This window comes from Pteropus medius, unplaced genomic scaffold (assembly GCF_902729225.1).
Source record: "Pteropus medius unplaced genomic scaffold, Ma_sr-lr_union100, whole genome shotgun sequence".
Lineage (NCBI taxonomy): Eukaryota > Metazoa > Chordata > Mammalia > Chiroptera > Pteropodidae > Pteropus > Pteropus medius.
The window spans coordinates 26,611,476-26,638,378 of NW_024342471.1; the positions used below are offsets into that span (position 1 = coordinate 26,611,476).

At 61.2% G+C, this 26,903-nt stretch overlaps 1 protein-coding gene across 1 annotated transcript in view; it reads left to right on the forward strand.

Annotated features, from left to right (window-relative positions):
- The window catches only part of CDH4 (cadherin 4), a 96,613-nt gene that overhangs the window by 34,799 nt on the left and 34,911 nt on the right, over positions 1 to 26,903 (forward strand). Inside the window, exons 3-4 of the mRNA XM_039864737.1 lie at positions 11,959 to 12,114; positions 17,696 to 17,840. Coding sequence (XP_039720671.1) covers positions 11,959 to 12,114; positions 17,696 to 17,840 — 301 coding nt within the window. The remainder of the gene's footprint in view (positions 1 to 11,958; positions 12,115 to 17,695; positions 17,841 to 26,903) is intronic.

Below are 26,903 nucleotides of genomic sequence, written 5' to 3' on the forward strand. Positions count from 1 at the left end.
TCAGCGACACCCTGTGTTTCCTGACGCCACTACCTTAGCTCTTGGCTTTGTGTACTCGTGGTTGCGAAAGGGCTGCCAGTGCGCCTGCCATTTGTCCACTTACGAGGCAACAACCGTGTCTTTCCATGCTTGTGGTCGGGAAGGCTAAAATGTCCACGATCCCCCCGCACACGCGGACTTGTCCCGTGTCTCGTCTTCAGCGACTGGTCACAGGCCACACCGAGCCGCGAGGGAGGCTGGCGTGGCGAATGGTTGGCGTGATCGTGATTCTAGCCTCCGTGGTGGGAGACAAGGAAGGAGAGGGAAGCTGGGAAGGTGGGGTCACCCACACGCCCCACCCCGGCACGGCTCACAAGCAAGGAGGCTCCTCGGGCCGGTCCCCCCCGGCTCCTTTGGCTCGGGAGCGACCGGATGTTTCATTTCCTTCTTCAGGGAGAAAGGTGGGGCGTTGCAGTTTGATTTTCAGACGTCATCTCGTTAATAATTGACTTATTTGCAGTGACTGTGGCTTCAGACGCTGAGGTTGCCGCTCTAATATGTTGGTGAATTATGTGTTTATTACTCGGGAACAGCATAAAACCCGTCTTGATGCCTAGAAAAATCACTCCCGTAATAAAAACCTTTGTCATTTATTCATCTTAATGCAATAATCATCCTGTGTCGTGTTGCGAGTGTCATTGTTGAGCCTGTGATCACAGCAGTAACGGGAGGAGACAGTGATTTTACAGAGCAGAGTTATCGCCGTGTTTGCATTATCAGAATTTTTATTATGGCACTAAAACTAAAATTGATAAGGAGAGGGAAAGTAGCCTGATGCACCTGTAATTCCCGGGCCTGAGTCGGGGGCTACAGCACAGGCGTGGTCCAGCCAGCAATCACCCACCTACCCGGCGGTGGCCCCTCTGTGCACAGCCAAGGGCGGAGCTAGTGGGTGGAAACTTCTCTGAGGAAGCCCTAGAGGGTGTCCCCCACCCCAAGCCCCCACCACCCCGCCAAGGGCATCACTGTGAGGTGCTCGGGCTTCACAGAGTTTCTGGTGGGAGAGGTCAACGTCATCAAGCACGGCCAACCAAAAGCCACCGAGCTCGTCGGGATGGCCCACTGCCCACCTCGTCCTTCTCCCTGACCGAGGAGGGCCGCCCGCCCTGGCCAGACCCCAGACACAGCAGGAGCCTGTGTCCCCCCATAAAACGGCCGGAGCAGCAGGATGAAGGTCACGCCCAACCCACCTGGCGGGCGGCACCACCGTGCCATCTGCCTGTCGGTGTGGGTGGGGAGAGAAGGTGGCATGTCAGTCAGGAGGAACAGAGCACTAGGCTGAGTGCATGCAGAGAAAGGTTTATTAGAAGGACTTGGCTTGCACGGAGGCTGGCAAGTCCAAATTCGCAGTGTGGGCCAGCAGGATGGGGACTCAGGACAGGCGGTGGAGCAGGCGAAGTCCAAGGCTGTCTGCTGATGGACTCCACCCCCAGCCCTGGCTCCAGAAAGGCTGGTCTGCTTGTTCTGCTCAGGCTTAAACTGATTAGACGAGGCCCACCCCGTTACGGGGGGGCAGTCTGCTTTACTCAGAGCCTACTGATCTAAAAAGTAATCTCATTCAGAAACACCCAGAACAGTGTTCCACCAAATATCCGGGTCCCCCGTGGCTCAGACAAGGTGACACATAAAAGTAACCACCAAGGGTAGGAATCAGAGTCCCAGGCTGCTGGACACTGGCTGCGATGGCCGGCCCACGATACTCAGCCCCACCTCAGTCCAGAAGGCTGTGCCACCCTGACTATGCCTCGGTGGTTTGGCAGCTCTTGGGATAAAACACACCCAAGATCTCCGTTGAAGCTGAGCTCTGCGGAGCGATAGGGAAATCGAACATCAGCAGAGACTGGCTTAACAGAAGTATAGGGTCTCGAATGAGGGAGGCGAGAGCCCCTTCTGTCCTGGGCTGACAGCCTGTGACCAGCACGTTCTGCTCAATTCTGCACAAGTGCAGCACAAGGGAAAACATCCCTGTGAGTTAGAGCCAGTGAGCACCGCGCGAAGGTCGCTCCTGATCACACTGTCACTTAGACACCGGGGGAAATAAAGCAGGTCTTAAAACTTCCGGCGTCAGAAACGCACACTTGCCACTGAGATGCGTCAGTTCCTTTTTCCTGAATTCGCGCTTTTCGTCATCATAAAAGCAGGATTTAGAGGCAAGAGAAACATTTTAGAGATCGTTCAGTCCGAACCTGGTTTTACAAAGGAAACAAAGGGCCAGCAACTTGAGGGGACTTGCCCAAGTCACCTGGCAGGTGTCACTGGATGAGCGTCCCGTCGTGGATCCCTGCCCATACTGCCTCCACGGGACCCCCCAGCTGCAAACACGTCGGCCTCAAGGTACCAAATAAAGAAAATTCTAATTCGTCATAGAACAATTACACATTTGCCACTGTGGCACCGGACACAGTATCTAGAATCCTTCTTGAGAAGTACAAAGTCTCAAGCCACGAGAATAGCCAGGTGTTCTGTTCTGTTGCCCCACAAGTGCTCTCGGATATGTCTATCTTTGGGGCTCGTTAGTTTTTTCAGCACGGTTAGGGGGCAGATTAGTTGTATCTCTTGCTCGTCCTTCTTTTGACATACCGTTCCCTGCGCAACCACGACGTCCAAGGCTAACCGACGATTATGATTTGGTATGATGATTATAAGGATGACGACAGCGGCGGGTGACTTGGGTTTTATGCGATGGCGGCGGCGGTGCGGCGACGATGGCAGGCGGGGCGACGGCGTAACCGCGGCGACGACGGCGGCGACGACGACAGCGGCGGTGCAGATGGCGGCGATGGCGGCGGCGGTATGACGAGATTTATGACGGTTTTACTCTACGCGGCGATTTACGGCTTTTGCGGCGGTGCGGTGGCAGACGGCGATGATAGTGCGGCGGCGGCGGCGGCGACGGCGGGGGGGGCGGCGCAGACGGCGACGCACGACGGCAGGCGACGGCGGCGACGGCAGGCGTGACGGCGGCGACGGCTTCTGCGACGGCGATGGCGGCGGCGATGGCAGGTAGTAGCGGCGGCGCGACTTACTTCTGCGCGACGCGACGGCGAGATTTTGACAAGGATCAGGCGGCGACTTTATGATGGCGGCGGCGGCGGGGCAGGCGAGACGCCGGCGGCAAGGCGACGCATAAGGACTGGGTAAGGCGACGGCGGTGATGCAGATAATCCGGCCGGTGAAGGAAGCTGATGGAGATGATGGTGGTGGTGATGGCGTGATGGTGATGATGATGGTCATGCTGGTGATGCTGGTGAAGGAGTTGATGAGGGTGATGGTGATGGTGATGGCAGTGAACTTGATGGTGATGATAATGATGACGGTGATGGGGAGGGGGAAGTGGCAGCCACCACATCTTGAGCACTCTCCTCTGAATCTTCTAATGTACAAACATCTTCGTTTAAATTCTCTTGACGATTTTTGTGCAGAAAGTATCATCATCCCTCTGTAGATGTTTGGTCGTTGTCGGCACAGTATCTTCACCATGAATTCGTATCTTTTGTGCCCGATCAAATTGCTAAATTCCTTGAAGTTCACTTAAATATTTGACAGCATAAGGGTTAAATGCATGGAGCACATTTACGTTGCCAGTTCGTGTAAAGTCTTTAGAAAATAAGACATGCTATTCTCCGCTAAGTAAATTTTATGCCAAAGCATGGGCTCGATCAATAAATAAATACTGTGCAGTAAAGCCATATAGTAGGGCAGCTTTCTTAGGTGTAAAAGGTGTGTTTTAGTGAGAAGATTGGAAGAGATGATACCTTGAGGGCGGGGAGGAAATCTCTGGAGGAAGGCAAGTCTCTGAGAACCATCCTTCTGTCTGCCACAGTTGAATACAGCAGCTCGTTTTCTTTTTCATGATCAGTTTCTAGCAGATGTCTGGAGCAACATGTCCCTTGGGGGGAAAAAGTCCCGTTGCCCTCCCTAGCTCTAAGATCACGGCTCTGTTTCCCACCAGCTTCCTGCAGACCTCAAGGTGGCCTCATCATGCAGCATCCTCCAAAGGCATCTCAGTGGCTACCTTGCCAAGTGCAAGTTGCTGGTGGGCAGCTGCATTCACGGACACCTGGTTTGGCTTGAAATAAGTAGTGGCTCTTGAATCTTACAAAGATGAATAAGAATACAGAAAAGATGGTCCCTCTTGCCCTCGCGATGTGAGTTAAGTGACTCGATAATGGTGGAGTGGCAGGAAGGAATTAGAACAGAGAGACTCCTGGGAAATACCATCACCGGTCTCAGCCAGAGAGGCGTCTCCTGGTTTTCTTCCTTATGCTGAGCCGTCGGCCCCGGTTATCGGGAGCCCGTGTGAGTGCTCCTCTGTATTTCCAACACTGACCTCATTAATTCATTTGGAATTAACCGGCATGAAATCTTGGGAGAAAAGCAGTCTTGATAAGAAATAGTAATCCAGTGCCAGATAAAACATCCAGGTCAAATTTCATCCAATTGTAGGGAAATTTAGAAGGGGAAAAAGAATCCTTTAATTTAAAGGCCTTTCTCATCTGCAGCCTCCTTCCCGCTAGTCTGTAAAGGAACCATTAAACTGTAATAACACTGGGGCCACATGCATGAGGAGAGCGGGGGACACCCCTAAGATCACGGTTCAGTGTTCTGAGTGCTGGCAGCTTAAACACGAGGCTTCTCTAACCAGCATGTTTAAAAGTGGGGTCTCTCCGAACCCCACCCCTCTCCTGAGACCCAAGGCCATTTCCTTGATCCCATTTGGGTTTCTGACATAAGAGTTGATTTTTCTCACTTGACTTGCAGATCCAAGAGCTGGTCAGGGCGAGAAGACCTTTGTGGACAGTCACAGGGCTGCCCATCTCCTCCCAGGCAGCACTAGGTTCTCACATGAGGTCAAGTTTTCATGGCCTGAGGCCAAGGGCTGGTCAGAGAGACCACAACTGGCCTGCAGCTACAGAGGCGGCAGGAGGCAGGCACGCCCCTCTCGGCTTTAACAAAGGGTTCCGGGGTGTCTGTGGCATGGGCTGAGTCCCGGAAGATGGTCGGGGTCTTCCTTGGTAATGTCGACATCATAGCAACACTCCCAGAGCCCAGCACCTCACCCCAAGTCCCCTCTCCACAGAGGCTCCGTGGGCTCCTTCCCCAGAGGCTGCTGGGGATTCTGGGCAGTGATGGCTCCGCTGCTGACCTCAGCCCCGGCCAACCCCAGGTTGCCCCCAGGGGGGACCGGAGTGATGGCCCCACTGGGTCTTGGGCGGTTGACAGGGCTGCCGGCAGTGGCCCCGGCTGGCCCCAGAGGCGCGGTCATGGCCCATGGTATCAGTGGCCATTTGCAGGGTTGTTGACACAGATGAGTGAGACTCCCGTAGCGAACCCGTCCGGGGCCCTAGTGAGCCGCGCTGCCTGCCCAGCCCGGTGACAGCCAGATGCTGTTTCCCAGGGGAGCGCAGTGCAGGGAAGTGGGTACAAAGATGCCAGGGCGACTCGGGGGCTCGAGGCCATGGTAACAGGGACAACACAGCAGCACCGAGGCACACGGTATCCCCCAGAACTTGGGGACCCACCCCCAAGTGACCAGCGTGCTGACCTCTGCTCCCCGAGAATGTGCGTGGACAATGTGCCTTTGCTCTCGGATGGAGACCTCACGCTCCCGGGGGCCCCGTCGTGCGGGAAAGACGGCGCCGTGGAAAGATTCGGCCACGTGTTCTGGACACAGCACCGCTGTGTCACTCTGACGCCCACCCCGCCCGGGGGAAGGGTCTTCAGGTCCGCCATTGCTGCTCCTGCAGTCACAGTTCCAGAGAACCGATGGCAGCAAACAAGGTGTGGCACCGAAGAGACGCCACCCCTCGCAGCTCTGCCTCCTTGTGTCCCAAGACCAGGCTTCCCCCATGCGTTGGGGCCCTCGGCCCCCAGGCCCCGGTAGCCGGGGGTGGGTGTGGGGTGGCGGCCGAGCCGAGCGGGATCTGAGCAGGTGGCTCTGGGTCTGCGTCCCGGCTCCACCTCCCTGCTCTGTCTCTTCATCTGAAGCAGAGTCGTGGGAGCAGCCGTGAGCCGAGGCCCGCCGGATGCTCGGTGCGGGCCCGGGGCACAGCCGTCACCCACAAGTGCCCTGGAGGGGGAGCAGCGAGTCGTCACTTCGAGGGCAGGCACCTGCTTCTCGGTTTCCTGGAGTGGGGTCTCTGGGGACCGGTGGAGGGGGCCGGGGATCTCTGCAGCTCCCTGCATCCGTGCACCCCACGGCGCCTGCTGCGTGCGGGAGCTCTCCAAGGTGCTGGCAGACGCACGAGGTCTGCAGGCCCTGGAGCAGCCACGGGCGGTAAACGAGCCGCACCCACTCCGGGTTGTGATGAGTGTTTCAAGATGATTTTAAAAGAGGCCACTGAGCAGAGTATCTTGCGGGCAGGGCAGTCGGGGGGGCTGCCCGAGGAGTAGGGTTTTAGCTGAGACCCGAAGGCCGTGACAGGCGCGGGGAGACTCCTTGGGGACAGAGTCAGGTCTCACGCTTTCGAGAGATGCCAGCCACTCTCAGCTCTTATGGGACGTGTCCGTGGATGGAGTTTACTTAAAATTCATCTTCCCTGGTCCCCGCAACGGCCTCATGCACGCAGTCCCCACGCGTCACTGAATAAACCAGTGTGCCAGCCATGCGTTTCCTGTGGGCTGCTCACACTGCCCAGGGCCCCAGGCACTGGGGCATGGACCGGCCGTCCTGCAGCTGAGGGTAAACGGGAAGTGAGCCTTCAATTAAAAGGATAAATCACGGGGATGGGTGCCTTATGGTGACGGTGGAGACCCAGCCTCGATTTCGGGCTGAATTGCACTGAGTCGTGGCCATTTCTTTTATAAAATGACAGTTCTTAATGGGCAGTAAAATCGTGGGAGGACACTCCCAGGAGTCTGTTTTCAATGGCTCTGCTCAAATCCTTGGGTCTGAGGAGGGCCCCCATCCCGTCCGGAAAAGCTTGCCCCCTGACTCCCGGACGCAAAAAGTCATCTGCCTGCAGCCAGTCCCACGGCGCTGGGCGGCCGTGCCAGATGGTGGCGGGACCACTGCCCCCAGGCCTCTCATTAAACCAGCTTTCCGTTCATTTCTCCTTCTTGGCATCCTTTACCTGAACGATGCAGCGTGTCCATGCTTGGTAGACAGATGCATGAGCAAAGCAGGCTCCCACGGGCTCCTAGTGAAAAGCCCTCCCCTGCTCCTCAGGGTCCCCAGCCCACCCTGCACCCTTGCTATCCCCTGCCCCCGGCAGACCCCAGTCCATGCTGCATCCCCACCCCCTCCTCGGGCCCTCATTTAGGGCGACGCACCCCTCCCTGGGCCTGTCACAGAGCCAGGGGAGGTGCTTCTGGAGCCCACAGAAGGACCTGCCCAGTGGTCCGTAAGAGCAGGCGGGCAGTGTTCTCTAAAGACAGTAGACTGGGCCTCCTGCTGGGACCGACCCCCTCGAGCTCCACCCGGGTCTCTCCCCCAGCCCCACCCCCACCTGGCCCCAAGCTCCCCAAGGCCTGGATCCTGTCTGGGTCCCCCCTCATCCCCAGCCGGACATGCAAACCGGGCAGACACGTCCGGTTACGTTCAAACAGAGACCACGTGGGAGGGTCTCCCAGAGACAGGTGGGCACATGCGTTAAGTATTAATGAAGCAGAGACTCTGACGAGACTCTTCACCGTTCATTTGGGGGACCAGAAATAGCAGCAGGCGGGGCACAGAGGACCGATCTGAGGGCGAGCACTCACGTCATCCATCCTGTCGACTCCTGCTCTGCCGGGCTGGGACAGCAAGCCGAGAAGGGCCTGTCTTAGTGGACCCGGCTTGTGTCTTGGCTCCCTGACAGACAGGGCTGTCTCTCGCCTGAGTCACCGGGAGGGAAGCCATCTCCACTCAGGCTGCTGTGCCACTGACAGCCCTTGTCAGCTGTCAAGTCCAAGTGGACCCCGGGAAGCCACAGATCTGCCCCAGACAGTCCTGCCCCACGTCACCCTCTCTGTCAGGAGGCTGCCCGGGCACCAGCCGTCCGCTGAGCACACCGAGGCCGAGAGCTGTGTGGTCACTGCGTGGCCCTGTCTCGTGAGCATCCTGCCCACTGGGAGGACAGAAGGAAGGCGGTCAACAAAAAAAGCAAGCGCGAAAGCCGGCGGTGAGAGGCCGTGCCGAGTTCAGCGTGTGCTGCCCGAGCACCGCCCCGCTGCTCTGCGGCTCGCCGATGACTCACAGGCGGACACCCCCGGCCGAGGGTGACTCCCACGCCGCAGGTCCTGCCAGGCACCCCTCACCTGCTCCCTCACCCCAGGCTTGGCTGTTTCCATGCCCGGGCCCCCACCCCAGGCACGAGGCTGACACCCAGCAGCTGATACCACTCGCCCCTCCGTCCTGCCCTCTCTCGGGGGATCTCCCCAGCCGGCCGCTCGCACAGAAGCCCTACCTTGGGCTCTGCTCACAGGGAACCCACCCGGTGTCGGGATGGAGGGTCAGGGTGGCTGGCTGGGCTCAGACCTGAGCCACACACGAGGTCACCCTCTGGTGCTATCACCTGCCCAGCACCATGCCCAGACTCCCATGCTGCACCTGGGCCAAGCGGACGTCTGACTTGCTGTGACGGGGACGACCCCGCGACCCCAAGCAGGAAGGGCCCTGCCAGGCGCTTCCTGGGCTCTCACGGACCAGAAGAGACGGCCAGCCCACCAGGTGGCCCCGGGACTCTGGGTCTGGGCCAGGAGATGGCATTGCACTGGGGGGCTCCAGCCTGGCTCTTCATCCTGATTCATTTTCGACTCAAGATCCACATTCGCAAGAGAGAAGCTGATCGTTCCTGCTTGGCTCACTGGCCTGGTGGGTGGGGGACAGTGAGGCATCCTGACTGTCTCCTCAAGACCACTCACGACAGGGGCGCAATGACCCCCCACGAGGACACCAGGCCTCCGTGACCAGCAGAGCCAGGGATGGCCACTGCGGCCCCTCCAGCCGACCCCACCGTCAACAGTGGCAACTTCTGCGTCCCACACCGGAAACCCAGCCGCCCCCCGTCTGCGTCAGGTGGGCACATCCGCAGGGCGCCTTCGAGAAGCATCTCGATCTCTCTTCCCCACCCGGCAGATCCTGTAAGAACGTGTTCATGGCTGCACTAGTAACCCTATGACTCTGAGATGTTTTCTTGATTTATAAATCCCAAGGTAACTAACTGCGCGTGGTCACGCACGATGGCGTCCCCATCACAACAGCGCCTTCTCCTGTGGCATTCTGGGTTTTTCTGCTCATTACGAGAACCGAACGGAAAATAATTGAAGGCTCAATTTCATCACATTTGGAAAGAGTTTCATAAAATGCAAGAAATGCAAACCTCCTCAAGCCTCTTAAAGCGATGTCCAAGAATCAAGGACGCGTTGGGGGGACAGATGTGAGAACCCTCGGTCGCCGTTGGCCCCGAGCTGTCCCATAAGCTGAGCGAGCACGGTTTTACTGAGGCTGAGTCTTCCCGCCCACCTGGGGCCGAGGGCTTTCAAATTAAACTTTGCAGCTGGCTGAAAGGGACTCGCGTAGGACTTGGTGACGATTTCACAATCGCTCTCGAAAGCAGTTAGGGTGAAGTCTGGTCCCGAGCCTCGGTGTCACGGCCACGTTTTAGAATGTGGGGCTTCAGCCAGCCCGGCACACCCCGAGTCGTCTCAGTAGAGCTGGCTGGAGTGACAGGGACACCCAGGGTGCGAGGCTATGGCCGAGGGTCAAGTGACCCTGGGGGAGCCCTCCTGGACTCGGTGTCCCCGTCCGCACCGTGGCACAGCTTCCGCGGCTTCCCTTCCTTCTGCCTTCAGAGACGTCTAAGGGGGTGGCATGGCCAACTCAGGACCCGGATCCCCAATTACTTGTCGGCCTTGTCCAGCCCCTCCTCCTCTCGGGGCGTCTGCCTCCCTGCCCGCAGCATGAGCTGGGGACTTTTCCTCAATGGCCCCTTAAGGAGTTCCAGGTTGGGGTGAGGGTCCCAGTTGTCATCTGCATAAGTGCAGCAGGAAGTGTGATGACCCTGGGCTCGTTCCAGGTGGCTGTGCTGGAGCCCTGTCATGGGTCCTGGGCTGAGACACGGCGCCTGTCCCCTTCGGGGGTGACAAGGGTCTCGCAGTTGGCTGTCGAGTCCCCTTGCTGTGTTTCAGTCTTGACCATCACGCCCACGTCTGCACATGGCGTGCACGTGTCTTCGCGTTCCCTGGATGAGAGCGGGTGTCTGGGGAGGGCGTGTGAGGCCAGGCGGTGGCTTTCCTCTCGTGCCCTCTGCCCTGGGGACCGGCCAGAGGGCCCTGGGGAGCCTCGCCTGACCCGCCTTCCAGAGGAAGCCGGCGTGGTCTCCTCTGGCTTGCTATTTCTTCTAGTCCGCTTGGAAACTTTGTATTTTATCCCAAAAAAACAAAACGGTTTCCTCAGTATTTCCAACTGAGTTAGCAACAACTGTAAAAGATAAAATGCTGAGAATACTTGTTTTCTACTTAGTTTGCCGAAGGGGCGTCTGCTTTCTTGAGGATTTGCCCCCTAAGTGCAGCTCGATCCTCCAAGGCTTGTTTCCTGTTTCCAGATTTAGGAAGTTCAGCATCCGTCTTTGCTGATGGCCACGTCTTCCCTGCGTCCCGCTTTGTCACACCTGGAGTCCAACGCTCACCTCGTTCACTGTAACTGTTTTCATGACGAGGACATTTAGAGTCAAGCGTTCGCCTGGACTCAGCCTCTGGCCACGTTGCCCGCGTTTGCTGTGGGTTCGCCTCATCGTCTTTACCATTTCTGTACATGTAGTTTTGATGCCTAATTGACCACATAGTTACTTTGCAATAGTTTTTTAAATTTCTAGAGATTTTTTTCTTTAAAGTTTCATCATTCAATTTTCATTGAATTATTCTGATAGAAGGTCCTGCTCAGTTTTGCTTTGTGCATTTTTTTTTTATTTTATTTTTTGAGGCTTTCGTGGTGGTTCATTTTATCGTAAGGTGGTTTCTCGGGCTGTGATTTTTAAAGTCGCATGTTCTCAGGGCGCCCTCCCGGGGGTGCCGGTCGTGCATTTGACCCTGTGGTTCTTCTTTCCCAACCTCCGTGTCTTGTTTACACTTTCACACTCGGGGAGGCCTGTGCCCTCCCCGACTCCGGCGGCCGCGTTTCCATCCGCTGCCCCCGGTCGCCGACAGTTTCGGCTTCATCTACACGGAGGACGCGGACGTGCATCTTTTTCTCTCTACCGTGTCCTTTCTGTTCTCCTAAGACCTGCGTTCGTCCGATCCTCTGGCCAGCGATCAAGTGTCGCTTTTGCAGCGTCCTGCCAGCCCCACGTAAAACAGAATCGCCTGTTGCCTCTGCCCCCCAACATTTCCTCCGAAATTCTTTGCCCACCTACCTTGGATGTGGGACCCAGATAACCACCATAAAATGGTTTTTCCAACAATATACAATTTATATAAAAATCGTATCTATGTTGAGCTCTGTAACCATCTTAATTCTGTTAAATTTCTGTGTCTAAATGCTGGTCCCGGGTCACTTCTGTCGCATGCCCCCATTCCTGAGGCCCTCGCTGTGGGTCACCGCTCAAGGATGACTCACGTCTTCCAAGGTGTCTGCCCTAGAAGCGAAAGAGGGTTTTTTCTCGCCCAAACATGTCGGCTGCCTTCTTGTCACCCCCAAACTCCGCAGAGGCCGCTCCGTTTCCTCGCGGGCGTCTTTCGGGGTTGCGCGGAGGGCGTCATTCCCAGCCCCTCCCAGCGGGGCGGTGTGTCCCCGCCGCGCCCCGCACGCCCTGCGGGCCTGTCGTTCGGAACGCGGGGTCGGGGGCCTCCCCGCCGCCTGGTGGGCACGCGGCCGATCCCCGCGCACCCCGGCCGATCCCCGCGCACCCCGGCCGATCCCCGCGCACCCCGGCCCTCGGCTCCCGAAGCGGGCGAAGCACCGCCACGGCCTGACGCCCCTCCCCTTGCTCCTGCCCCCAGATCCGCTCCGACAAAGACAACGACATCCCCATCCGCTACAGCGTCACGGGCGTGGGCGCGGACCAGCCGCCCATGGAAGTCTTCAGCATCGACTCCATGTCCGGCCGCATGTACGTGACGCGGCCCATGGACCGCGAGGAGCGAGCCTCCTACCACGTGAGTGCGGGCCCCTGGCCGGGGGCGGGGGGACAGGGACCACCCCAAGACCACCCCAGGGGTTCTAACTCGGCGGGTCCGGGGCGGGCCCCGCAATCCGCGCGGCTAGCTCGCTCCGGGGCGCGGCCGCACGGGGACGGCGACGGCGCCAGGCGGTGTCCATCCGCGGACGCCCAGGCGGCGCGTGGCCGCCGCGCACGCACCTGGGGACGAGCTCCCCTGGGGGACTCGCACCGCAGCCTTTCCGGGCGGGGTCCCGAGAGGAAAGAGGGTGGAAGATGACCGCTTAGAGGGCCGTCCACGCCTTGCTCTGCCCCTCGCGGCCCTGCTGGCTAAGTGGAGGGGTCGGGGGTGGGAACCCGCAGTGCCCCGCGCCCCGACTCCCCCGATACACACAGGCCAGGCCCTCCCTCTGCTGGGGCTGGAGCCAGACCCCAGGGGCCAAGCCTGCCCACGGCCCCAGGAGACCTGGGCACTCAGCCTCTCAGGCCGCCTCTTCTCCCCTTCCTTGCGGTCTGCCCTCCCTCCCAGGGGCACAGGCCCTTCTAGAATGCGTCGTTCCAGGTCTAGATGGATCCTTCGCGGGAAGGGGCGGGGACAAACTGAATGAGAAGAGACGATTGGAGGGGGTAGAGGGCTGCCCCCCTTCCAGACTGCACAGCTCCGGGTCTCTACACAGCAACTCTGGTCATGTGCCCCGCGCCCAGGCAGTCCCTGTCCCTCATTAGGGACCGCCTTGACCAGCCCACGGGAGCCCCTTGCCCGTCGAGTCCACTCATCAAGATCAGACGGGTTCGTTTTTAGTTATCAGGCTGCAGAGAAAGCGCCCTCCTCCCTCCTGGCCACGGAGCTCCGGCCCCACCCTCTGCCCCAGGCCGGAGGACCTGACTCCTTCCTCGGTTTCTCGCTGGGATGTTGAGGTGCCAGGCTCCGGGAGAGGACAGCTGATTGACAGTGGTTTGGGACGTCCCAACAAGTCCTCAGCCCACAGCGAGCAGGTCGGCAGGTGCACAGAACCCTAGACAACTGAAGCCGCACCACGTCCCACCAGCCAGCGTGCGGCAGGAACTCCCCATCTTAGCGTGGCCGTGGGCTCCGCCAACACGTGTCCACAGCACGGCCCGTGGCCAAGCCCGCCTCCCTTGTCTGCCCTCAGAGGCGTGTGGACAGGGGATAAGGGAGGGAGACAGAGAGGGAGGCAGGGGCTCTGGGCCCGCAGACGGCAGAGGGAGGCGGTCTCTCGGGACTGACTGTGCACCAGCCCTTCGAGCCGTCGCTCAGGGTCCCGGCACCGTGTATTTCTAGCTAAGATTTTTCCATCAGAGCACGCTGCAGCAGGCGACCGGCCTGTCCACACGCGGCATCACGGCACGCATGGCCTGGGGAGCCGGGGCCTGGCAGGTGCCGGTCAGACAGTGTCTGGGACCGCCCAGAGGGACAGAGTGGCTGTCAGTCAAGCCTGTGACGGCGGACGGGCCCCAGCGAGTGCCGAATGCAGAGCTGTCCCTGAGGGAGCCCACGCCAAGCGGAAAGGCCTCTTCCTTTCATTTTATTGTAATTACTTCTCGGAAACCTTGAGCTCTAGACTAGACATATTTTTGGTGCTTCTGGTCAACTTTCTCCTGAGGGCATTCTCACCGACTCCCCCAAGGGGGCTGTGGGCTCAGCCCTCCTGCCACCCACCGGGCATAACTGGTGTTGGTGCCACCCGTCTGGCCGAGGGCCAGGGCCCCCGGGACCGTGGAGAGGTGGTGCCTGCTCTGTGCACGTGGAAGCTTCCAGAACAGCCTGCAGCCCCGCTGGCCTCACAGCCCACGGCAGGAAGACCAGGGTGCGAGGGGAGGTCCGGAGGCCGGGATGGCCTCCAGGGTCCAGCGCCACCTGCCCTGCTCGCTCACAGGGTCCCGCAGGGCATTGTTGGTCCACCCGGTTACCTCGTCGGCGCCGGCATCTCGCGGGGAAGTCCAGCCCCACCGTGCTCGTCAGACGCCTGCGTCTCTGTGTTCTGGCCTGACGTGACCCCCAAGCCGCGCTGAGCTCCAGGCTCTACCCGGAAGTGAGCGGAGCCTCTGCAGCTAGACGGTCCTGCAGAAGCCCCCCTAGAAAAGCGAGGGGTCACGGGCTGGCAGTCCCTAGGGAGACGGTTCACATGCCCAGCCTGGATGGGAAGCCATGGTCCTCAGAAGGCCTCTGGTCCTATGCAGACCCCACCCCTCACCCAAGCTGGACGAGGGAAGCCAAGAACTTGGGGGACGCAGTGGTAAAAGGACAGGGACTCCCCAGCCCTGGGTTATGGGGGTCATCACGCTCCTCGTAAGACTCCAGCACGATCCCTGCTCTGGCGTCCGCCGCACAGGACGCCCATCACGGCGTTTGGGGACAGCTGTGCCAGGCAGCGTGTGCGCGTCACCTCTGCCGTGTGACAAGCACACACAGTGGCCTGAAACCACGCCAGCTCCTCAGCGCAGCTCTGCGGGTGAGCAGCCGGATGGGCTCCGCCCAGGGTCTCGCAGGGCAGAACCAAGGTGTCGCCGGCCCAGGCACCTACTACAGGCTCTGGGGTTCTGCTTCCTGCTCACTCGGGTTGTCACAGGTCCAGGTCCCCAGTCCTCACTGGCTGTTGGCCAGGGGCCACTCTCACCCCTAAAGGGCGTTCACAGTCCCCGACTCGCTCTCCAGCCACCAGCTGGGTAAGTCACTGATTCTAGAGCCAGGACACTGACTCACTCCGCCCACGTTGCCTCCGTGGCTTAGGGTCAGCCACGCCACAGAACGTAACCCGACTATGGGTGACACCCATTGCGTTCACACCAGGGGGTCAGCACCCCACATCCTTGGGGCCATTTGGAGTCCCCACATGCTGTTTCCTCCTGCCCCGTGTCCCCCAGCTCCTCGGCCAACGAGGCGGCTGCTGGCAAAGCAGCATCTCTCACCTGAGAGCAAGCCAGTGAGCGGAAGACACTGGTCACCACGAGGCACCAGCATGCAGACACTCAGACGCCTGGAGAAAACGGATGGCATCGTGTGCTTCGCAAGACAGTTCTCTAGAAGATTCTTTTACAGGTTTCATAAATAAGACACGCTGTTGAGCCCTGGCGCACACCCCCGCTGCTGGCAAGTTCCCTGATCTTCCCGAGCCTCGGTTTCCCTGCCGTAAGATAGGGATTCGGGGGAGAAACAATCTCACGGGTTCTTGTGGAATTCGAGGGGAGTTTGTGCGTGTCGAGCTCCTGGGACACTGCCCAGCAGAGCCAGCGTGTGGCACGTGTCGGCCACTGGTGTCAGTGGAAGAAAATCTCGAGTCCACCGTGGGCGACATCGAGGGCCCACGGGCGTGTCCGGGTTCCGCACCCTGGGGAGGGAACCCCAGACCGCCGGGACGATGCAGAGACGGGCAGAGACCGGAGGGGAGGGCCGAGGGCCCGCACGGCCCACCGCGGCCGGCCGGCTGCAGGCATCGCGCCCACTGCCACCGAGACCAAGCTCGTCGGCCTTCCCAGGACGAGAACGGAGCAGCGTTCCATTCAGAGCACCTCGAGCGATCGCTTCGTGTGGGACGCTCGGGTTTGCGAGTCACAGAGCCCGGGTGGCTCCCGCGGTGGCCTTCCTTGTCTCCAGCCCAAGTCAAGACCCCCCCAAGCCCGCAGCGCCGTGCCCCGCCCGGGGATGGACGGACGGCGGGGACGAGGAGGATTCCGACAGCCAGGCCGCTTTGTCCCCTCTCACTGTCTCCGCTCGGGCTGCTCCTGCTGCTGCTGATGGCACCGAAGCCGACGCTGTCACTTAGGCTAGACGATAATAACTCCAGCTCTAGCTCAGAGTCACTTTTTTCAAAGGCTTCTCGACCTTCGACTTGGCGTGTTATCGCTCTGCTGCATTTGACAAGGGGACGGGTCACCCGGCCGCCAGCCAGTCAGACGGGGCACAGACCAGGGTCCGGGGGACGAGGACCTGATGTCAGCTGGGGTGGGGCAGCTGGTTAAAACCACAGTGCAGCATGTCACGACTTTGTCACACGATGTTTCACACCCGTCTGCCGCGTGTGCGCGGTCACGCCCTGCGTCGCGGGCTTCGGGGTCCCCGGGCGTCGGTCCCCATTTGTCTCCTCACGATAACTCAGGTCACCTCCTCGGGTACAGCCAGCCTGAGAGTCCCCTGAAACACACGTTTCAGGGGCAAAGTGCACTCAGGGCTGTCGGAATGGGGCCAGCGTGCTGAGGCTGGGGTGCACACGGCCAGGTCCCCACCCGCAGGCGTGGGTGCCGCCTCCCTCCCCTTCTCCCAGAGGCCGGCAGAGTGGCGGTGACAGGGGCCCCGGGGGCACAGTGGAGCACTGCGTGGAGCCCCGACACGCCACGGCACCCTCCCCGCCGGCCGGCTCGAGCCCGGCTGGCCTCCGCCCCTGGCCTGGGCGCTGTCTTGTCACACAGACCCCGAGGTCCCGTGTGTGGCTCGGAGGGCGGCGTGGTTTTGACGGAGCGCTGTGGGCTGGGACACGGCTGTGACAGTCACGGCTGTGGCACGGAGAGTCCCCAGCACGTCTCTTTCCTCTCCTGGGATTTTCCCTCTAAATCCCAGGACCCTCTGCTGCCCGTGGGGCTCGGCCTCTCTGTCCCCCGTGGGGGCCTCCACGCTTGCCGGCCCCACCCCCTTCGTCCCGTCCCGGCTCGCTGGCCACCGCCTCCGAGAGGCCCGCCTGGCCTCCTCCCTGCCCGCGGGTCACTGCCATCAGCCAGGGCACGTCTCGCCCCTTTTCTCCTTCACGTCCATGTCCTCCTGGACGCGAAACCCCGGGCCGGCCACGGGCGTCTCGCCGAGCGGCACCAGTGGGCCCTTAGTAGACGCTGAGCGACTGAATGAATGAACAAGCGAGTGAATGAATGAGCAAACGGAAGAAAAAGTGCAAAACTTAGGGGCGAACAGCCCCTGGGGCCCAGTGCAAGGAGTGCTCCCTCCATGCCTTGAGCTGTGCTCCCTCTGGGCCTCGAGCCGTGCTCCCTCCGGGCCTCGAGCTGTGCTCCCTCCGGACCTCGAGCTGGTCCCCCGCGAGCCCCCCGAGCCCCTCCCCAGCAGAGCGGGGGCTTCCGCTCCATCTTCCTCACAGTGCCCCCGGAACAGGCTAGTCTGAGCATGAAGTCCTAACGGGGTGGACTCATAGTGGGCGCCCAAGTGGACCCCGGCCTGGTCCAAGGTCAAGGCATCCATGGTCTAGGCCTCCCCTAGGCCTGAGCTCGCAGTAGCAGGAGTTTAAGCCCCCAGTTGACACAAAGGGCTTTTCTGTGGCCACTGTGGGTGGCCGTGTGCCTCACCATCAGTGGTCAGAGCTGGCCGAGGGTCCTGGATGGGCATCGGCTTCAGGCCTCCGGGTCGTCACCTGCATGCCACCCGCTTTGTCCTCATCACCACAGAGAGAGCCAAGGCTCGGAGCAGCTTCGTGACGAGTCCCCAGCACCTAGCTTGTCCCTTGGGGGCCCGGAGCTGTCACCCCACCCCTGGCTGCAGGTCCGAGGGAACTTGCTCTGGCCGTCGGGAGTGTCCGCAGCCGTGTCGCAGCCCCTGACAGTGCCGTGTTGCTTTCCAGCTCAGAGCCCACGCCGTGGACATGAACGGCAACAAGGTGGAGAACCCCATCGACCTGTACATCTACGTCATCGACATGAACGACAACCGGCCGGAGTTTCTCAGCCAGGTCTACAACGGCTCCGTGGACGAGGGCTCCAAGCCAGGTGAGCCCCGCCTGATGGTGCGGTGGGCGTGGGCCGGGGACAGGCCCGGCTCCCCGGGGCCCTCAGCCCCCACCGCCCAGACAGCCCGTGGGACCCCACACTGGCACATCGACTCAGCAGGCGTTTACCGAGCACCCACGGCATGAGACGAGCGGGGCCACCGCGGTCCAGATGGGGACACTGTGGTCCAGACGGGACTCCAGGGTCCAGACAGGGACACCGTGGTCCAGACGGGGACTCCAGGGTCCAGATGGCATCAGTGGGTCCAGACGCGGGACTCCAGGGTCCAGATGGGGACATTCCGCGGTCCGTACAGGACCCAGGGTCCAGACAGGGACAACACCGTGGGTCCAGACGGGAATTCCAGGGTTCAGACAGGGACACCAGGTCCAGACGGGACCCAGGGTCCAGACGGGGACACCGTGGTCCAGACGGGGGACTCCAGGGTCCAGACAGGGACACTGTGGTCCAGACAGGACTCCAGGGTCCAGACAGACACCGCGGTCCCGACGGGGACGCAGGCAGGATGAGCGGAAGCCCGTGGGGGGGCCATCGCATGGTGGGAGGCTCAGGCGGAAAGCACGGGCGCTGAGTCACGGCCCCGTGGAGGTGACACGTCGGCCGAGAGCTGGCATGTGAGACGGAGCGGTGCTCAGGGAGGGGCGGAGGGGAGCCGGGGGAGAGGCGTGTGCAGGGGCCCTGGGCGGGAGACGAGGTCAGGGAGGCCGCCGTTCACGGTCGCCCGGCCGCTGGATTTCACTCCGCGCTCCACGGGAAGCCCAAGGGAGGCCCAGGCGCTCACAGCACGGCGAGGCTAGCTGTGCAGCCCAGGCCCCGGGGCTGACCCAAGGGCCCGTCTCCCCAGACTCCGCCCAGCGTCAGTGATGACGAACCCTTCACCACGTGCCAGGGCCCTCGCTCAGTGCATGGTGTGTCTGGTCTCTGGACTCCGTGACCACAAAGTCACAGAGCAAAGGTGACCCCCCCCAGAGGGGGTTGCAAGCGCCCCAGATCCCCAGACCCCGCAGCATGGGCCAAAACCCAGCCAAGGTGGGAACCTTGGCCCAGGGGCTGGCCGCGTGGCCTGGGGTCACAAATGCAGTCTCTCGGGCCCCCCGCTGATCCAGACTCTGCAGGTAGGCCCGGGCCTGGGTGGACCAGCCCCTGGGGCATTTCTGTGCCCAAGTCTGAGAAACACAGCCCCACACTGCTGTCTCCTGAGGGGGTGTCCTTGAGACGAATGCCCTCCTTGGGTTGGATGGGGCAGCGGGGCCGAGGGTCACTGGCCAGGCCCTGTGGGGCGGTCAGAGGAGCCGCCCACGTGGAATGCAGGCCTCAGCCGAAGCTCGGAGACGCGCTGAGCCGTTCACGCCCGTCTGCCCCGTGCTGCTGGGACGTGCCCGTGGCAAAGCCACGTCGCTGGTGGGCCTGGCCTTCCTCCCCAGGCAGCCCAGCCCGGGAGGGCCTCGGGGCTCCGAGAAGGACGCACTGGGCACGCTGAAAGCTCAGCCCACAGAGTCCGGGCTCAGGCCGGCCCCACGGAGGGGTCAGCCGCGCTCCGGCTGCGCTCCAGGGCGTTGAGGACACATTTATCATCACTCTTCAGCGAGGTGGTTGTCACGGCTCCGTCCCCAGGGGCGGCTATTTCAACAAGGAGAATTGTGTTTCAGATCGATTGTCTCAGAATCGCGAGGCGCGGGGCAGCCCCGTGTCAGCGGAGGGAACGGGATGTGACATTATTTCTGCCGGACCCTGGGGCGGCTGGTCCCGCAGCCCCTTTGCGGGGTGGGGGAGCGGGCGGCGGGCTGCGGGGGGCCTTCTCGGTAACACAGACGCTGCGGGGCCCCGCTCCCCAGAGCCGGGGGCTGTGTACAGGTGTCTGGCTTCCCTCTCACGGACCCAGCCTCCTCCCTCATCTCATTTTAAAAACAAATCGATAGAGAAAGTCTTTTCCAGCGTGTCACTGGCTTTACTCGTCAGGATGACAGAAGCCGCAAATCTCTGCGTCTCCTCCCACAAATCCCAATAAGCCCTTAAGCCTGGACATGGAGAGCACCTGCCGTCCCCTCGTCAGCTCGCCCCAGACGGCCGTGTGGGAGGATGGCCGCGGCCCGGACGGGCTGGAGCACGCCGCGGATCCGAGGTCGGCCCCGCCTCCCGCTCCTCCAGAGTGTGAAGGCATTAAGCGCAACTGGCTTCCAGAGCTTCCAGGGCACCCCGGAGTGTGGCTCTGGCCCCAGAGTCACCCCCAGAGAGGAGCGGCAGTGCCACCTCTTCGTGAGCTGTGAGATGCCGCCGTGGACTCGGCTCAATGTCCTCGCTCACCACGGCCCAAGCAAGGGGGTGACGTCCAGACAGAGCGAGCCGTGGCGCTGTCCACAGGGAACCCCAGGGCTGGGAGCGGCCTCTCCCCCCCTGCAAATCACAGCCACGGGTTTAGCGGGCACCTGCACGCAGCAGGGAGAAACCAGCGCCGGAAATCGGTTCTCTGGAATGACTGGCTGATGAAGGGTTTCAGGTGTACGTCCTAATGGAAAACACATGGGAAGATGTGTCAATTATCCAATCAACTAGACAAGAACCTCCAAGAGGCAAGGTGGTTCCTGTGGGGACGTTAGCAAGCCGCCCAGGGGCCCCAGTGCCCTCCCCAGGGCCGTGAGACCCTCTGACTGGAACAGCAGGCTCGGAGGGGGTGGGCGGCCTGGAACGGCCTGGAACGGCCCAGCCCCTTTGGGGGAGCGACCAGCATTGTGGGCCGGAGTCGAGTGTGCCCTCACCTCCGGTCACAGCCCTTAGATGTCTGGTAAGCAGGTGGCCAAGGCCACCTCTGAGATCCCTGGGAGGGGGGCGCACTGGCTCAAGTGACTGGGTGGTGCAGAGGTGGGCGTGTCGACCCCGGGCTGGAACGGGACTGTCCGGCGTCTTGCTGGCCACTGTTTGGCTGTGTCCTCTGTGCCGCTTCGTTTCTGGGCTGCTCTCTCTGTGGCCAGGATGCCTCGGCAGCTGCAGGTCCCTGAGCAGTAGACAGCCCCCTCTTCCTCAAGTGCCAGCAAGACCCCGAGGCAGATCCTCATGGCATGGGCCGTGGGCATGCACGGAGCCAGTGCCTTGCCCGGGCACACCGTGAACAAAGACGGGGTCCAGGTCTGCACCCCACCCCAAGTCACGGGGTCTAAACATGTGGCCGCTATGGACCCCCAAGAGAAAACCAGATGGTGGCCCCAGAAAAAGGAGCTAGATGCCAGGCCCACCTGGCGGCTCACGCAGCACACCTGCAAAGGTGCAGCCGCACTGGGGGTGCCGTTGGCCTGGACCCTGCCACCCGCTGGAACTTTCTGGAACTTTCTGTCTGCACCTAGGTTGTCTGATGCAGTGGCCACCAGCCCCTCGTGGCCATTGAGCATCTGAAATGTGGCCAGTACAGCAGAGGAGATGAATTTCTAATCGGTCGGGTTTGCACAGCCCCGTGTGCCCACGAGCTACCATGTTGGGCAGCCGGTTTTTCTGGGTGATTTTGGTGGTCCCCACCCACTCAGACGGGGCCATCTGAAGCCAATGGTCGTAGGAGTGACCCCTCCTGACCCCAGGGAGCATCTGTCCCCTCTTGGATCGTCCCGAATCCTCAGTGGGGAGCTGGCAGGCCACCGGGGCCACCTGGAGACCCCATGTGCTTGCTGCCCAGGGACTGAGAGCAAAGGCAGAGGTGTGTCCGCTCCCAGGCGGGGCTGTGGGGGCGTCGCCCGTTCGGGGGCTCCGTCATTCTGGTGCACGTACCACCCCACCCCTCGGACCTCCGCCCTTTCTGCAGAGCCCGCCTGGACCTCCAGCCTGACCTGTGTCCCACACCTGCTGTGCCCGCCCCTTAGGTGAGCACCCCATAGCAGCTTTGTGAATTATCACGAACTCCAGTTGGCCGAGTCAGAATGGTGGTGGCAGTTGTCTGGCCTGGGTAGGACCATGAGAGGCTGAAGTCAGTCCCCTGCACTGAGGGAGGATAGGGTACAGGCAGCTCAGTAGGGACCTGCTTGTCCACAGGAGGCATCTGGATGGGGAAAGATGCCGGCAAGGGCAGGATTCAGAGTTCAGCTGAAGGCCGCGCCTCTGGGCTTCTGCCCTCTGGGGCCAGCCGGGCCCTGGGCCACCCAGGGGCCTGTGAGCTCTTAGCAGCAGAGGGCTGTTCCTGGAGGGGCAGGAGGGGCCTGTGGAAGTGACAGCAGCAGGAACTCGGGGGGAATCGCAGAAACGGGCAGGGTGGGGCTGCAGTGCGGTGTCGGCTGCAAGCTGAGCAGGCCACTGTGGCCACTGTCCCCTGGAGCATGTGCCCGGAGCCAGGCCCCGGCCTGGGGTGTCATCGGGCGGACGCCGAGACCCTGGGAGGCCCGCCGAGGCACAGAGGCACCTCGCTGCCGCGGGTCCAGGCGTCTTTGCCAGAAGCGAGCGCCCTCCGCCCTCCGGGCCCGTCGGCCTGCAGTGGGCAGCTATCCCGCCGTGTCCAGCTAGTCTTTACGGCTGCCTGCTGCTCCTTTGAACTTGACCTCTTTGAAAAGAGCGGGGGACATTAAACAGGACGGGGCTGGACGGGGCTGGACGGGGGCTCTGTGCCTTCAAGGGACAGGCCTCTTCCTGGCTCCGAGGGCCCAGCTGGCTCACCGGGCAAAGGGTGCAGCTTCCGCTGAAGATGTGCCTATGCCATCATCACGGAACACAGCCGCTGGCACCTACTGCGTGCTGCCAGGTGTCCCCTCCGCATCAGCCTACTGAACCCTGCAACGACCCCATGAGACGGGCACCTCCATCTCCCCCACGTTGGAAACAAGGGACCCTAGGTATGCGACAGGTGAGCAAAGACGCACAGCTCGTAGCCGGTGCAGGAGAGATTCTAAACCAGGTGGTCTGGCTCCCGAGCCGCGGTTCTAACCTTTGTTCTGAACGGCCTTGTCTCCCTGGCACGGGTCGGGAACGCACGTGGCCACAGGCACAGGGAAGCCGGCTCGCCCAGTAAGGCTGGGGCGGGAGCTCGGAGCCGTCGGGCGGCACCGCTGTGGTGCGCTCGCCCCTCGTTTCTGGCCGCCTGCTCACGGCATGGCTGCCGCGCCTCCGAGCATCACGTTCGCCCTCAGGCGGGAGGAAGGATGAGAAGGCGTGAACCCCGCCCTCAAGGGGCCCATCGTCCGCTTGAGGAAGCAAGAAATCTGCGCCTGCGGACAAACGGCGCAGGGTGCCACCCTAGGGCCCAGGCTATGGGGACGGACGGCCCCTCCTGCCCCGGGGCCTTTGCGTGTGCTGCGCCCCAGCCTGCGTTCCCCCGCCCCCTCAAGTCTCTAGGCCCCTGGCTCCTTCGCCTCCTCCGGGTCACATGCCCTTGAAATCCTCGCCTCTCACGGGTGCCGTGCACCCGGTGCCCGGGGGAAGCCTGTCTGTCTGCCCCACCGGGCGAGAGGCGTCCGGTGAGGGCCCAGCCTCTGCCCAGCCCCTGGGGCTCTGGGGCATAAACGACACCTGAGAACACGTCCGGGTCTGCTTCCTGGAGCTCCAGAAAACGGTCACAGGGCTCAGGATGACATCCTCGCCGCCGGACCAGCCTTCCGCCCGTGTGCCGGCCTGCAGTCCACCCCGATGGACACGGGGACGGCCACCCCCAGCCCCAGCCCAGACTGGCCTCACCGCACATCCCAAACCTTCCGAGAAAAGACACCTCCGTATTGGTTATTTTTTAAGAATCAATCAAAGCTCTAATTGGAATTCCTGCTTTTCTCACTCCTTGTAAGTACGTGAGGACCTACGCTATAAATTTTGAAATTAATGTCACTTTAAAATATTAAGCAGCAGAGAAACCCACATGCAGCAAATGAAGTGAAGGACACCCCTCTCTCCGTGGTGCAGGGCCTGTGCTTAACGAGGCGGTTCCGTTAGCGGGGCCCCTTTATTTATTTATCTCATTTCCGTGCCGGCAGAGGACCCCGAGATGGATGCCATGGACTCGTGCGCAGATGGCACAGATGCTCGAAAGTCATCTGAATATTAAGAATTTAAATCTTGAGCCTCAGTGATTTGAGCAGAAAGCCAATTATGGGGCTGAATTAGTTTTCAAATTAAACTGCAATTTAAGGCTTGTGGGATTACCCCTGTGAGGTGCATGGCAGCCTTGGTCCTCGGCTTCGTCGGGGGGCGCAGCCCCGGCCTCCTCTCCGTCGTCCCCTCGGGCAGCGGGCAGTGTCCTTCACTAGGGGGACATACGGCCCACTGCTCTCTCTCATTTGCTGGGAAAAATTCCAGCCCTTCTGCTGAGCAGAGAGGCAGAGAAAGGCCTGGAAGGGTGGGGTCCTCCGGTGCTCCAGCCCAGGCAATGGGGTGACCTGACCCCCACGTTGCTGCCTGTGCTGCCGTGTGAGCGCCTCCTGGCCGGAGGGCACGAGCAGAGGACCCTGTGCACAGTTTCTGTGGGTGACCTTTTGCACATTTGCAAGGTGTTTGGACACGGACAGCCAAACTGCCTCCAGGAGCTGAGGCTGTGGGGGGCAGGTCCCCTCCGTGTCCCTGCCGTTAGGGGCCATCATTAAAGTGGTGTGTGGTCGCTTGGCGTGTGGAAGCGTCTTCCCTTCTTTGATCGGTGATGAGGTCGGTTTTTAAAAGCAGGAGAAGTGGAAGCTTCCTGGGGGTGGAGATGGAGTCCAGGCCCCCTGGCGCCCGGGGGTGAAGACGGACGCCTAGACCCCACGCGACTCGCGGTGAGCCGGAACCCGAAGGGTGGGCCTCGTTGCCACCCAAGGAGGCCCCCTTCCTCGGTGACGAGGCGGCAGGGGCTGCACCGCGGGCACCCGCACACACTCTGTCTCCAGAACTTTCTCTCGTGAGCTGTGAAATTGGGCTCTGAGCCTCGGCGGGGAAGCTGTGGGCGTGCTGCCTCCCTGAAGCTGATAAGGGGCTGTTTGGGGAGCAGGGACTTGTCAGGCAGCTCACAGCCCGCAGTGGAGGCCCAGGACGGTCCTGGTGCTCCGAGCCCCGCCCCCGGCGGTGGGGACCCCGGCGGTGGGGACCCCGGCGTAGAGCGGCCGTTCCAGGCGGAGCGCGAGCGGGAGGAGCGCTGTGTGCACTGGGCTAATGAACGTGATCCGACTCGGCCGCCGTGTCTCCTGGGGGCCGCCTCTTCTGTGGGGGACGAGTGCTCGCAGCAAGCGGCCCTTGGCGGCCAGGCTGGCCAGGCCGTAGGACCGGCCGCTGGAGCGCACGCCGGCCCCCCAGGCAGCAAGGCGGCCGGTTTCCACAAACGGCGGCAGGAAGCGCAGATGCCGCCGGCCGTGGCGGACACGGCTCTGTTTAACCAAACGGCCCCCGATCAGCACCTGATCAGGGCTTCGTTAGTCAGCGACGACCCCAGAACGGAGTGTTCCCCGTCGCGTCTGACACCCGACACCGGAAGAGTAACGACTTGGAGGGTGGGGGTCCGGCCGGGCCACGGCTCCTCGGCCCACCGGGTTCATCCCTCCGGCAGCCCTGCTGGCGGCTCCCTGGGGCCGCTGCCTCTTCCGTGGGGCAGCAGGCAAGGCCACACCTTCGCGCTGCACCCCCAGGACGGTGGTGCCCCCGGAGGCGCCACGTTCACGTGATCAGAGGCGGTGCAAAAGCAAGGTGCAGAGCGCCCTCGAGCCCCCAAACCCAGGACAGGCCATGGAGCGAGTACCCCCCGTCTTCGGCCCAAAGACGGACCTGGGCGTCTGCGTGCTCACCGCGGCCGTCCTGGTGTCCACGGCCGTCCTCCTGGCGCATCCACAGGACGGTGGCTGTGAGCCTTGCCCCGGGAAGCAGGCGAGAGGCGTGTTGCCCCATCGAGTGCACGCTGGCACTCTGTGCCGAGACAGCCACGGCCGGCTGCAGCTGGCACGGCCATGAAGAGAAAGCAAAGCCTCTCCATGGGCAGCTGCTTTCACGAAGATAAATTCGCGAAACGCAAAGGACTGACCTTTATTCTTCCTCTTATTTTTGTTACAATATTTCTCCTTCATAAAACAGTTGAGCTCAGTGCATACGACAAACACGACTCTGCTTTTTCTGCCCCGTGAATCATCTGCCTGTCTCTCTTCCCCTCCGCCTTCTCCATGTCCGTCCCCGCCCCGGCCACCGTGCCCGGCACGCGCATCATCTCCGCCGATCCTCACCCGTCTCATAAACAACAGCCTCAGAGATGCCGGGGGCCTGGGGCACTCTGCAAAGCCAGTGGCTGATCCCATCACCACCGACGCCGGGTGACGTCCCTTTCGTAGGGATGGGTGGTTTCCGGTAGCACACGGTGCCCGGCTGTGGCTCTCTTGGTGCAGGCGCTTGGCTTTACGAAGGAGAAATGCCCGCAACAGCCGGGCGTGCTGTGCACTTTGCACGTGAAGCTCCGCACGTGCTCTTTGCTGGTTCGTTTGTGTAAGCAGCTTTAGAACCTCACGAGGCAAAATTGTTTCTCATGAAATTGTTTTTCTTGAGATGCACCCATATATGTATCCTTTATAGAAACATTTATACATGCATACACACGCATGCACAGATGCACACACGCGCGCATGCACACACGCATGCACAGATGCACACGTGCATACGCACATGCACATACGTATGCAGATGCACATATGCACGCACGCGCATGCAGATGCGCGCATGCATGCGCACACATGCACGGATGCACGCGCATGTACACGCGTGCACATATGCACACACGCGCACGTGCACACACGCACAGCTCCTCCTACCTTCCTGCATTCCTGAGCTGTCCTCCAAGACCACTGTCCTCCTGCCTGAAAAGCTCCCTTTGCATTTTCTTTAAAGCGGGTCTCCAGGCGATGAATTGTGTTTCTCGATTGTCTAAATATGTCTTCATTTTACTTTCATTTTTAGAAAGCTTTCCTCGGGAACGGAGAATCCTAGGTTTTCCGTGATTTTCTGTCAGACCTTCCTTCACTCCATCGCCGTCCGGCTTCCATCATTTCTTTTGAGAAATCAGCCCTAAGTCTCCTTTATTGCATTAAAAGTTTTATGCCATTTAGAAACATTCCCTACGCGCTTTTAAATTTTCTTGTC